This window comes from Marmota flaviventris, chromosome X (assembly GCF_047511675.1).
Source record: "Marmota flaviventris isolate mMarFla1 chromosome X, mMarFla1.hap1, whole genome shotgun sequence".
NCBI lineage: Eukaryota > Metazoa > Chordata > Mammalia > Rodentia > Sciuridae > Marmota > Marmota flaviventris.
The window spans coordinates 25925385-25939283 of record NC_092518.1 but is presented as its reverse complement, the minus strand read 5'-3'; the positions used below and the strand labels follow the sequence as shown (position 1 = coordinate 25939283).

The following is a 13899-nucleotide window of genomic DNA, read 5'->3' as shown; positions in this document are numbered from 1 at the left end:
CATGGATAGAATATTTTAATAGAAATAGAACAAAGTTGCTTGAAATAATACCCCATCCTATTCTGATATTTTTCATGCAAAAGTAATAGGGAGATTTATTCTCCAAAGGATTTATCTCTGAGTGGCAGTCACCTTTTAAAATTATTATTATTATTTTTAAAATCCATTTTGGACTTTGATACTTGAACTATTTTCCCCATTAAATCCCTCTTTTATACCATTTACACTATCATAAACAAAACTATCGGGCTGTGTTTTAGGAACTGATATTGAGCAATGAATATGACAGCCATCATCTCTGACCAGATTAGAGCTTACAGTCTAAAGTAAATACACACAATTAATGAGAAATTACAATGTGACTTGGCACTTTTTAAAGCAAATACAAAATATAACACAGAACATGGGAATGATAACTGTATGAGATAATGCATGTGTTTAATACCTTAATCTGATTCATTCTGTACCACATTTATATATGAAAATATATGACATAAATGTGTACAATTTTTACTTGCAAAAATCAGTAAACCATTCCCCCCAAATTCAAGGAGATCATAGAAGCATTTCCCTAAAATGAGAGCACCTCAGAATAGGCATCTGGAAGAGATGTCCTCATTTCTGAGGCAAGAGTCAGAGGACAAATATAAATTAATAATTAAAGAAAATTGGGTATGATATTGTTCTAGGAAAAGGAAACAAAATTTTAAAGGACAAGAATAGAGGGGTACATAATATGTTAAGAAATTAAAAATAAAAATAAAAAATCTTTATATCTAAAGCAAGAAATAGAGAAAACTTTGGCATGTAGCATAGCATGAAGAAATTTTTAAGCCATAATAAGGAATAAAAATTTATTCTATGGTAGAAAAGAATTATTAGAGTATTTTAACCAGACAACCATAAGTTCATTTTCAAGGGAACACTCTGTAACTATTTTACAGGTGGGTTGTTGGAGGTTAAGATACCAGCCAAAAGGCAGGTTCCAAGTTTGAGGAAAGGTGTAGTAATGATCTCAACTAGGTTAATGGGAAAATGATGAAATCAAGAAATATTTAGAAGGTATAAGAAAGATGTAGTGTGGAGTGTGGTAGTATGTGAAGTGTAATTGAAATTAAGAGTATGAGGAGAATGAGAAGAAAGGGAAGTCTAAGACAACATCTTGAAGAAGTGAAGATTTACTGTACAGAAGAAAAAAAGGGAAAACTCTCTCCCCTCCTGCACCACCAAACACCAGTTTCCTTTTCCCTTAGTCCAAGATCCCTTAAAGTTTATTCTTCCTCAAGCAACACTGAATTACAGGTTAGCTTCACTGAATATCTTTTATGTTCAAGAATCACCATTTATAGGATTTATATAATATCTAGTGTTCTGTGTATAAAATAAAAACAAAGATAATTTTTAAAGTCCTAATGATAGTCTTCGGGAAAGAGATTTATGTTGTACCAGATAATTAGGCTTATACCTCATAAACTATATGATACATGACTTAATGAATTGCCAGTAAGTAGGCCACCCTGTTCTATACTTTTAAAAAAATATTTATTTTTTAGTTGTATTTGGACATAATACCTTTATTTATTTATTTTTATATAGTGCTGAGGATTGAACCCAGGGCCTTGCATGTGCTAGGTGAGCACTCTACCACTGAGCCCCAGCCCTAGCCCCTGTTCTATACTTTTAAAACTACTTTTTTTTTTTAAAGGTGAACACATCCTTGAAGGGAGACTTTGCAATCTGTTCAACATGCTATTAATACTTGAAAAGTGTGAAATTATCCTAATCATACTTACAGTAACAATCAAAATTAATTGCAGCTATATTAGGATTACTTATTATTTGTTCTACTTCAGCAGTAACACAAATCCAATTGTACAAACAATTTCCATAATCCAAATTGTGAAAGAAAGAACGGGGTAACAACCATTCAAAGCTGGTTGAAATAGTATTCCAAACAAATCCTTAACCAGATGGTTATCTAAAATTCTCTTTTTGAAAAGGAGCCGATTCTGAACAGATTGTATATGTGTCTCACTGGTGGAAGTGGATTATCTGTCTTGAATTGGATTGTGATGACGATGACCCTATTCTAAGTAAACCAAATCTCTTGAACTATATAATGAGATCAGGAAGAACATTCAGCTCGAGAAGGACAGATTGCAGTGACTGAGATGATTTTGCTAATGTTTTTTTCCAGCCTCTTTCCTTGATGTACATTATCCTATGTTATTATTTTTTTCCTACTGAGATTCCTGGTTTTTAGTTCTATGTGCTAATTTTTCTTTCTTTTTATTTTATTATTTTTATAAGTGGAGCTGAATGAGTGGCAGGAAGCTGCGAAATCTATCTTACAAAAAGGTGGTGTGGAAGTGTAGAATCTTCATTTACTGTGCAGCAGGACTGCAGAACAATCACCAAGAGTAGACATTTGACCGATTCATTCTGATTTCTTCTCTTTAGGCCGTGAGGAGGCAAAAGTTGCTTGAACAGAGTATCCAGTCTGCCCAGGAGATTGAAAAATCCTTACACTTAATTCAGGAATCCCTTGCATTCATTGACAAGCAGTTGGCAGCTTATATTGCTGACAAAGTGGACGCAGCTCAAATGCCTCAGGAAGCACAGGCAAGTACAACTAAATGGGAATGAGCTTCTGTTCTTTCATTTTTATTATCCAAACAGGAGGTTGCTGAGTTTCTAACTTAATGATTATTTAACTAATTATATAGAGGGTTGATTTGATTGAGTTTACTATTTGGAGGTAAGAGGTAAAAGAGGGCTAGGATAATACTGTGAAATTTACTTTTCAAAGTATATACAAGAATTTAAAATAGAGATACTTAAAAGGCAGGGAGATCTGGCATTTATCCATGTCTTCAAACTATGCTAAACATAGAAACCATAGTAAAGTAGATGGTAAAGAAAATATCTTTATGGTACTCAAAATAGTCTCCAACATTTTGTTATCATAGAATTATAAGTCATCTTTGTTATCATGGGATTACAAGTCATATGATTTCTGGTTCTATGATAATGTATTGCAAGTAGTTGATAGCACTAAATTAGGTAAATTTGCATCTTATCACTACTGATCATGATGGTTATACTCATATGGGCACACTGAAACATTCACTCATATTTAATCCAAATTGTGAAATGTATTTAACCAGATTTTCTAAAATGAGAATTAAAATAATAATGAAATCAAATCTAAGTTGAATTTAAAATGAGTAAATTTATGTCATCTCTAAATTTCCTTTGAACTTTGGAAGTATTTTTAAACTGCTAAGTATTTTAAAATAACTTCTAAATGCATGTAAAGTATCATAAGGTATTATTTATCAAGTGTCTTTAGAATTGTTTGTTAGTAAGGTAATCTAGCTACTTTTTGAGTACTATACGCATATTATGAACCTATGAGCCAACCTATGAGCTTGTAATTTAAATATACTAGCAACGATGCCAGGGGCATTAGAAGATAATCTATAAATTCTAAAGGCCCTCTCTGTACTGACTGCTAGAGATACCTGAAGTTTCTCACTTTATAATCAGTTTTGAGGTAAAATACTAGATTGTAGATGATGGTTCCAATGCAGTTACAGTGCATTGAATCACAGTGAAGTTGGTGCCCAAGGCATCAATGGCCATAATAGCATGGGTTAGTATACCATATTGTCTATGTTTGACCTAGAAAGTTGCTCAGAATGTGGGGAAGAGTACAGGTAGCTTTGATAGGATCAAAAAGTTCGGAGCAAAGGAATTCCTTATGGAATGCACACCATTACAAAGTAGGGTAAAAAAAGGGAAGTATGGGGGAAATCTTGATTTTAAAAAACTTCTTATCTTAGATTTTCACTGGAACAGCAAGAGTAAATACAGTAGTACAAATGGAGGATGGTAGTAAACATGATTGAGCATCTTAATGTCTCCAGTCTGTACATTATTTTTAATAAATGCAAAAGTCTAGTCAAGTTCTCTAACATTAACTCTTCCTGATACCATCCCAATTCGACTCATACAGAAAATTTTACAGTCAGATCTTAGTGAAATGCAAGATATTGAAATAAGAAATAATTAGCTGAATTGAGAAGGAATTCACAATTATAAAATAAATACAAAGAAGTAGTTCTTTTTTACAATTTAGTGATATGAACTTAAAGGAATGTTTGATTAAAGAATGCTCAAAACTTTCTGAATGGAAGTTAGGAAAAAATTGTCAGAATAAATATTAAACTTTAAAATTATAAATTTGTACTTTAAAATATACAAAGAATTAATCATGAGATTTGTAGGATGAAAATATAAGTAGCAAATCCAAAATAGACTAACGATTTCTTTTGGCTTAGAAGAAAAATGGAGAATCTGGGAAAGCATTTTTCTTTAGCTGAAAAGGTTATGGTATAGGACCCTGCATGCATTCTTTTATTTGGATATGAATATGATATACTAGTTTTAAATATATTTTTATACTCTTAAAAGTTGACAATAAAAGGAGTATTAACTGTAACAGTTGAGAAGTACTTGCAGCTAAACATAGGTAAATGAAGATAGTTCCAATCTACTTTAACAAAGAGATTTTAGAGTACTAAGAAGCTCAAATTCATTTTCCATATATTTCTGATTTGCACTGGCATTGTCAAGATACTTTTTAATATTGAATCCCCCAGTGGTAATATATAATATTGGGAAATGGAAGCCATCTAAAAGCTACTGAAACATTCTTCTTCTTTAAGTTTTTTTTTTTTTTTTTTTTTAAGATGAGAATAAATGAATTATTTCCTGGAACAGTTATTAATACTTAGATTTTCTTCAAGGACTACATTTCCTAAAGCTCAATTTGAAAATCCCATGTAAGAAACAAGTAGAGAGTAAAAAAGTTGTTTGTTAAATAAGAACTTAATCACAGTGTGTCAGACACCAGACCTATTTAGAATGCCACCAAAATGACATTTTTCAAACTGTGTATATATGACATACATACACAATAGGTGAAAAATTTAATGTTTTATGTTAACAGTAACAAATGTGTTTCTTTAATGTGGGTAAAATTTTATTCTAAATAAAGGATTAAATGGCTTTATTTTCCCTTTTCAGAAATTGCAAGTTAATTTAATTCATCTCTGAGAATCAGGACAAAATGAATGACATTGCCATATTTAGTGCTCTTTTCAATATGTGCTTACATTTTCTGTGAATACTGATAGAACAGATTTGTGGATATCTTACTCCACCATGTGGTATACTGATAGTTTTGCTACTAAATTTTAATCTGTTAATAGAGTTGCCTTTTAAGATTGATTGAGATCCTCAGCTATAAAAACATTCCAGAATCAAGGAAATGTGTGCCATATGTGTAAATTCCTGATTATTATTATCTATAAAAGTAGATGTAAACCAAGGTACTTCATTTCATTCACATTTGACTAACTATATGACCAAAAAGAGCTTCCTACTTCTTCAGCATGTGCATTGACTCGAAGTTATCTGGCATAATTAGAAAATTGAGCCCTTTGTTTCTGAATTGGATTGAAAAAATTACTAGAGATGTGAACTCACAAAAGCAAAATTTAATCACTTAGACAATAAAACTAAATACTACAAGAATATCATCATAGCATGACCTATGAGTATTTTCTTTCGAATAATAGCCAATAACCAAACCATAATCTTAAATGGTATGATTGCAGCTCAGCTGCTCAGTGCCAGCTCACTTGCCAAGTTTTATTAAACTATAAAACCAAAATGGTAATGTATTGATTCAAATGGAATAAAACACATAGGCAAATATTTATATATCTAGAAATATATCTTCTATAGTAGAAACCAGAAACTGAAGAACTAGTTTAAAACCATTATGATTAAAAATATAAAGCCATGTGTTTCTTTGAAACAATTATAAAAATAAAATCACAAAATTATGTAACTGCAAATAAACACATGCCATGATTATATTGTGTATGCCTTAGTTTTCCAGCACTATATACTGAGTACAGGTTAAGTTTTGGCACCTAAGATGCCAAAAATCAACTATGCAGGCTGTACCAGTCAAGTCAGAATCTAGGTATACCCAGTCATTCCAAATTTTAGAAACTCTCCCTCACCCATGGCTTTGTCAAGATGTCAATGAAAGGAAGTGAGAGTGATAATCAAACTACTATGATTTTCTCTCCTATTTCAATTGTCTTCTCCCTTTTATAAAAATGGGGGAAGGTAGAAAATGTAGAGAAGGTAGAAAAATGGCGAGATCTGCTTCACAAAATAATTTAGACCAATAGCATTTTCAGTAAGGATATTTTAGACTGAACTCAGTATGTTCTTATTTCCATTTTTTTCTAATATCACATGTGTTAATTGGCTTGGATGTGCCTCTAAATAATTTTAGGGGTCACTGATAAGTAGGTTTAAATAGCTACTCACATATCTATAATTCTTGAAATTACAAAAATACTTCAACACACTTTTTCTCCTTTTGAAGTAATTTCAGTTTTTGAATGTAAGAATGATATGTTATAACAACCCAACATAGGCAACTGTTAAATTTATCCATGCCATTATGTGTTGGTGATTCAAATTTTGCAAAGGAGAATATGACCATATTATTTAGATTATTGCAAGAAGCAGGGAGTTTCCCAGCAGCAATTGTAATAGCATAACTATTTTATTTCATGTATTTCACATATTTCAGTTCCCATATTTTGTAATCTCCCACAGAGTAGGTTTATGTGCATGAATCAAGAAATGAAAATAGACTAATTTAGAAAACAAATTATTATCTACGGAGAAGACCTCAAAATAAATTAGAAAATTGGTGCTAATATTTCATTGGCCATGCTGGGACTTTTGACATCCCAGGGTATCTACCACAGACTCAGTTTCTTCCTTCCATCTCTTTTTCTTCCCGTATAGTACCAGTAAATAGAAAAGAAACTTTTTAAACCAAAGTTGTTAATTTAAGCTGACTACATTAGCTTTTACATTAGAAAAATTCATAATTGAGGTATTGTGTTTATAGTAGCTAAACCTTTTACTCACATTGAATATACTTGATCATAGTTACATGTAAACATTGCAAAATATCAAAATCAGCAGCTTAAAAATAAAGACCTAAATGTGGCTTTTGGTCTATCAGATTGAGTTCATGTGATAATTAACCAAAGAAGAAGAAAAGGAGTGACTAATATAGAGGTTTGGCCCAAGTATTTCTCACCTACCCATGACAGAAATAATTTTCTTATTCATAAAAGTAGATACAATGGTAAATTCTGTGCATTTAATGTCAAATCTGTCACAACCCTGCCTACTACCTCTATGTGTTAGTATATAGAAGTGATTATTTGCCAACTTAGAATGACTGTTTTTTATTTTGACATGTTTAATTGTGTGGAAATAATCATAATAAAGGATTGCAGAAGAGTTAAAAGATTAGATACATGCGACACATCATGTACTAAGAAAAACTCTATAGTAAAGAAATGTGAATTTTATATGATAAACTTAGAAGTGTACACACTAAGTCTACAATTAAATTCTAGTATCTTATTGTAAAAAATACCTCCACAAATTCTAAATATAAAGATGAAACTAGAAGCTTCATACTACAGTCACAATGAAGATTCTCACAGTAATCTATATTTTGAGGCAATTCAGATTCAATGTATTTTCTCAGTTACTCTTATATAAAACAGAATAACTTACAGAGAATAATTAATCCAAAATGCACATCCAGATAACACCATCATGCCAGAATTTGTTTTTTTTTTTGTTCTTTTAACATTTATTATATGAAATTTTATCTCTAATTTGCTTTTTAGTTGTTTTCTATGTCTACCTGCATTCCCCTCTACCAATGTTCAACTGAAAGAGGGTTGGGTCACCCAGCAGATGCTCAATACATATTTTTAAAAATTTACTAAATTCCACAAGTGATTAGTTACTAATGTTGTGTTAGAGAAATGTAATAGGTAATGCAAAAATTTTAAAGAGTGAATAAAACCAAAATGGTTCCTGCCATAAGAGAACACAGCTCATAAGAGAACACAGAAGATCAACATTAAGAAATTGATGGCCAGCCAAGTTTACCATAACCACTGAAAAACATTTTTGTAATGGAACTTAATAGTATCATGATACCTTGTCATAGTGTCTTATGATATTGCCAAAGTTCAGAGCTTTGGAAGAATTCCAAAATATAAATGTACAAAATGTAAATTTTCACATAAAAAGTAATGATTACTGTGAAGCACATACTTCAGCCTCTACATGTATTACATATTTTTCAAGTAATACACCATGTGAATATCTAATATTTCAAAGCATCCACATAGTTTTATTTGACCATTACAACTGACAAATGATTTGGACAGCCTAGATTAATAGTTGATGCTGGAGGTAAGAATGGAGTGTGACCGCAAATGGACACAAAAGATGGTAAAATTCAATTTCTAGGTGGTATTCTTTCTAATTTATCTAATCAATTTAGGAGGTTTTTAAGCAAATAGTGATTAAAGCTGTGTGAATTTCTTCTTTTATTGCTTGTCAAGTTATAATGAAGCATGATATAAAATTTTAAAAATAATGTGCATGTGATCATAGTTATATTTTTTTCACATTCCCATGTTTGAAAAATGCATTTTCCTCTTTTAATTTTGTAAGTATATATTATATGTGGATATTTCCTCTTCTTGAGAATGCAAGTTCAAAATGACTATCTTTTTCAAAATTGATAATCTGTATGTTATACTGCATCATTAATCATTAAATGGACTCAACATGATGTCTTTTAATATTTTTCTTTCTGAAATATTTTCTCTAGAATCATTTCCTTTCTTTGACGTTACAAAAGCTCCAATAATTATTTGATATCGTTTCCTGTATTCTATTAAATACTTTAGCCAACTACAGCTTCATTTTGTTTGCCACTTTCTGTCATTAATTTGATATATGAGAATGGTCTGATGAGGTAAAACATGATAAAAAAAGCTCTGCTCTTAGCTCAGTTAATTGCGAAGTGCTATATTGGAAATGTCTTTAATGTTTGATTGATTTTTTTGTTCTATAATTTTTCCCTTTACCATCTTTAATGAAATAAAGGATTATATTCATTACAATTGCTACTTCCTTTTTTTAACTTTGCATATGTAGTGTTAATTATGTACATGCTTGCTATATGATCACATGTATTTTAGTTTTTTTGCAATAGCAAGATTATATAGTTGGCTTTATATTATTTTTATGAAAATATCTAATTAATCCAAAAGTAGTAGATGGAGAATTCCTGTTAGACCATAAATAGTCGTCCTCTATAAGTAACCTCATTTTGCTACTTTAACTATGTTTCTGTTGAAATTTACTGTTTCTATTATTTATGAGTCATGAAACCAGTGTGATTCTCTCAGGAAAATGTGAAATATAACATCAGGAGACCTGTATCTCAATTATAACTCAGATTGTCCTTGCTTTGTTTTGTAACACCAAGCTTCCAGAATCTTGACAGATACTCTCTAAGAAAAACCAACACAAAGCAAAAATTGAAAATTAAATGATTGGTTATAGGTTTGATAACTTCACATTGATTTTTCCTCTACACTGTAGTTCTTAATTTTCCCACATTCAGTATTTCCCTCCATAAAACTATGCATACACACTCTTCATATCTAAAACCTCATCTTTGCTGCTGTGATTCCCACTGGCTAGATTGAGATCACATTTTCTTAGTCTGTACCCTGCCAAAACCCCTTTATGGCCATATACAGTTTCAATTATGCAAGCATCTTAAAATTTTACCAGGTTTTATAATAAATATTAACATTTCTCTTTGCATAGAATTTTTTCTATAATACAACATATATTTCTGCTTTGTAATCTGCTTATATTACTCCATTCTGCCTAAATAGGATAAAAGACTTTTTTCTCACTTTGTGAAATTGAATAGTGCATGCTGAATAACTTGTTAACTGAATTAAGTAAGTGTTATCAATATGCAAGCTAGATTACATTTCTGTTTTACGTGATACATGTCCAACTGGGAGATATTTTTAGTTTTAAATTATAGTTTAAGAGTCAGTATAATTGTTTAAAGGTAATTGAATTTACTTTCTAGCCACGTTTCCTTGAGTATATTTCTACCCTCATTTGTAAATAAATATGGTAAATGCTTACAATAATTTGATTAGGATATAGGAAAGGTCTCATCCTTATAAGAAAATATGTAACATCACTGACAATTTGTGAATAATTTTTGCACAAAAAACTTGAACAGATATTTTTACATAGACTACCTCATCTATTCTTTTGGTCTATTTATGAGAATTTTCAAGATGTGCTGCCTACTCATTCTAATCAAGCCCCATTGCTGAGTTGTCATCATTTTTGAAGATGAGAAAACTGAGGCTCAGAACATTTTAGTGCTTTGTCCTAGGTGGCAAGTCAGAGCCTGGAGACCTACATTGTTATTTCTCCTGATGCTACATCAAGTAGGAAGAATTCAACTTCTTGCCTCTCCACATCAAAACTTATCTTTTTTTGTATTGTGGTTTCTGAAAAAGTGCTACTACTTCCCCTATCAATATTTGCCACTATATATGACCTTCATTCTTTATTCCAATTCCCTTTCTTTCCATAGGGTTTTTCTAATCACTTCTTAGATTTTTAAAAATGACTTTACCCATTAGCTGCCTTCATGTAGCCTTAAAACATATTCCAATCTGATTGACCTGAATTTCAATATGTGTAGAGTCAAAGTCTTCAAAAACCATTAAAATTATTTTCATAAGGATGCTTCATGATCCTTAATCGGCTTCATCCCTTGAAAATCTGATTTCAGCTCTCATTATCTACTGACACTGTCCCAAATACAGTACTCATTGACCAGCTAATGTACCCTTATTACTACTTATCTCATTTGATCTGTCTCAAAACTGAAATTGTTGACCTCCCTCTAAGTCTTAAAATTCTTACATCACTTGATTAAAATGACATTCTCTCTGTCCTGGTTATCTTATTCTTCTAAATAGATCCCCCCATTTTTTGGTGTTCTTTTTTTATATGCCCCCTAAATGCCTGTGTTTTCCATGAATCTCTCATTTCCCTCCCTTCCTTTTTCTCTTTAATGTTTGAAAACATCAAAATAAATACATATCATACAAAGATACATTGACACCCTCTCCTTAACTTTCTGTATATATGCATACAAATACATAATCCATTGTGATCAAAAAGTATCAGCTTATTTCAAAATATTACTGATTGATAGTGACACAGTCTCACTGTGAGTTTCTTCAGTTGCTTTGAGTATTATCAGTAACACTATTATTTATAATTATGATCATTTTATTTTAAAAATTGTTTTTGATTAACATGTATTAGTTGTATATATTAATGTGGTTCAGTGTAATATTTCAACACATATCTTCATTGTATACTGATCAAATCCGATCTTCCTTTGTCCTTCCTCCCTTTACCCCATACCCTTCCTACCTCTAGTAATCAATATTCTACAGTTGTTTTTTCCTAGTTCTCTAAAAAATACTGAGTTGTTTTTATAGGGATTTCATTGAGTATGTAAATTACTGTGTGTAGTGTAGACATCTTAATATTATTCTAGTACATGAACATGGGAGGACTTTCCATTTTTTGTCTTTTTCATTTTCTTTTATCAGTGTTTTGTAATTTTCATTGTAGAGGTACTTCACTTCCTTGGTTAAATTTATTAATAGGTTTTTATTTAATTTGTAGCTCTCATGAATGGGATTGCTTTCATGATTTCCTTCTCAGCAAATTTACTAGTGTTGTATAAGAATGCTAATGATTTTGTACTGATTTTGTATTCTGTAACTTTACTGAAATTATTTTTCATTTCTAATAGTCTCAAATTTTAAAATGTGCTTCATTTTCACAGTACTAAAAGACATTCATTTAGGACATAAAGCCATTTAATTGCTAATTTCTACCTACATTTCCAGTTATATTTCTGCCAAATTCCTCGTACTTTTTAGTGCCTTGTCTCCACATTTTGTTATTTCTCAACTAGAAATGCTTTTTTAAAAATAGAAATTATGTTGCCTTGCATATCCAGTACATTAGTTAGGAATCCTATGTACACAAAAACAATTGAAATAACTAAAGCCAAAAAATTGGTTAAGAAAATTTTTCCATAAGCATACATGATGTCTCAAGGAAGTTGTGGGCAATAGAAAAGCTTTTACTCAGAAAGACTCTAGAGCTCATGTGTTAGTCATTGGTAAAAACCATTCATCATTATCTCTAATGGTTTTGTGTACTTAAAAAAGACTCAAGTGGATGTTCTCCCTTGGGGTATCTACTATATTTATACCATATAAACTATAGTTATCTAACTATATCTAACTATAACTATAGTTACTTGTTAGCTGATAGTATAGTTACTTGGTAGTAGAAGAACCTGGAAACTCAACTGGGTTGGACACCAAGGTGATTCACTCACATGGCTAGCAGTTGCCTACTGTCAGGTCACTTGATATTGTTTACTAAAGTATTTACCTATGGCCTCTTCATGTGGCTTGGACTTCTTGGAACATACTATTTTAAATGGATTCTAAGAAACAGCACCCTAAAAGTGAGGGTTCCAAAAAGACAGAATTAGAAGCCATCAGGTCAGATAAGGACTTTTGATGTAACTGATGGAGAATCACCTCTACTGTAACTGTATTCTATTGTTCTAGGAAGACCAAACACTAATTCAGATTTAAAGAAGTGAAGAAATAAACCCACTTAACAGGGGAGTGGTGAGAGTAGCCTGTGTTGTGGGTAATGCAGTTACAGTCATCTTTGGGAAATAGATTCCAGTTCAACCTTTGTTAGTAGATTTTGCATTTTTAAAATCAGCACCATAAGCTAGAATTTCATAAGCACAATTTCAAAATACAGCTTTAAATATCCACAGAATTTGGCCAGACTTTTTACTGTTGGTTCTAAATATTTTAGAGGAAATCTAATGGATATATCTCTACACATGCATTTTCCATGTTCTAATTATTCATGAGGTTGATGGTGGCCAGAATTATGTGACACAGACATGGTTGTTATGTTCCATATTTTTGAAGGGGTTGAGCATTTCATAGATGAAAAGTATTGACCATAAAGTTTCTATAGCATCTGCTACTCCCTGCAATGTTTACTAATCAGTCACATTTCTACTTTACCACTTTCCCTGTGGCAACATTTAACCCCCCTGTATAAGTGTCACTCCATCTACATACTCCCACTAAATTTTGTAGATTATTCAGCGTTTCTTGTTCTGAAAATATCATTGGATATCCAGATCAATTCCTATCCCCCAGATTATATGGATTCTGAAGAATAAAAACATATCACTATTTCCACACATGATAGTTAGTTAACCAATGAAAATATTGTATATATTAAAATATACATTTATCTTAGCCTATAATTTAAAGGCAGAATTTTTATTACTTAACTAATTCATAATTGATTTAAGTTTGTGATTTTAGGATTATTATGCTACTGAATGATATTAAGATATGTCTGGAATTTGTAACTATACATCTGAAGGAACTCATCCAACACTGAGCCCATTTTCTTATTATAATTTTCATTACTCAATTGAAGGCTGTAGCTCTTTGTGGTGATTGCTAAGCAAAATCAATGATATTTTCTAATAATACATACAAGAATTGACTTCAATTGTTAAAAATTATTGTATACTAATATACAGTACACAAATTGTTTTGCATGATAATTTTATGGGCACTGTGGTACATATTAAGATTATTCTCTCATTTATTTATGATGATCTGGCAATGAATTTTAAATTAGAACAACTTGACTACTAGCTTATTTTTGCTGGAGCTGACAGAAAGAAATGAATGAATTTATTGTTTTGTTTTCTGCACACTTCAGGATTTG

The 13899-nt window shown here is 31.2% G+C and overlaps 1 protein-coding gene across 7 annotated transcripts in view; it reads left to right on the top strand.

Moving 5' to 3' along the window:
* The window catches only part of Dmd (dystrophin), a 2062171-nt gene that overhangs the window by 768172 nt on the left and 1280100 nt on the right, over positions 1-13899 (top strand). For all 7 annotated transcript variants that reach the window (XM_071606751.1, XM_071606753.1, XM_071606749.1 and 4 more), the window contains one exon: positions 2461-2622. In XM_071606751.1, the coding sequence (XP_071462852.1) occupies positions 2461-2622 (162 nt within the window). The remainder of the gene's footprint in view (positions 1-2460; positions 2623-13899) is intronic.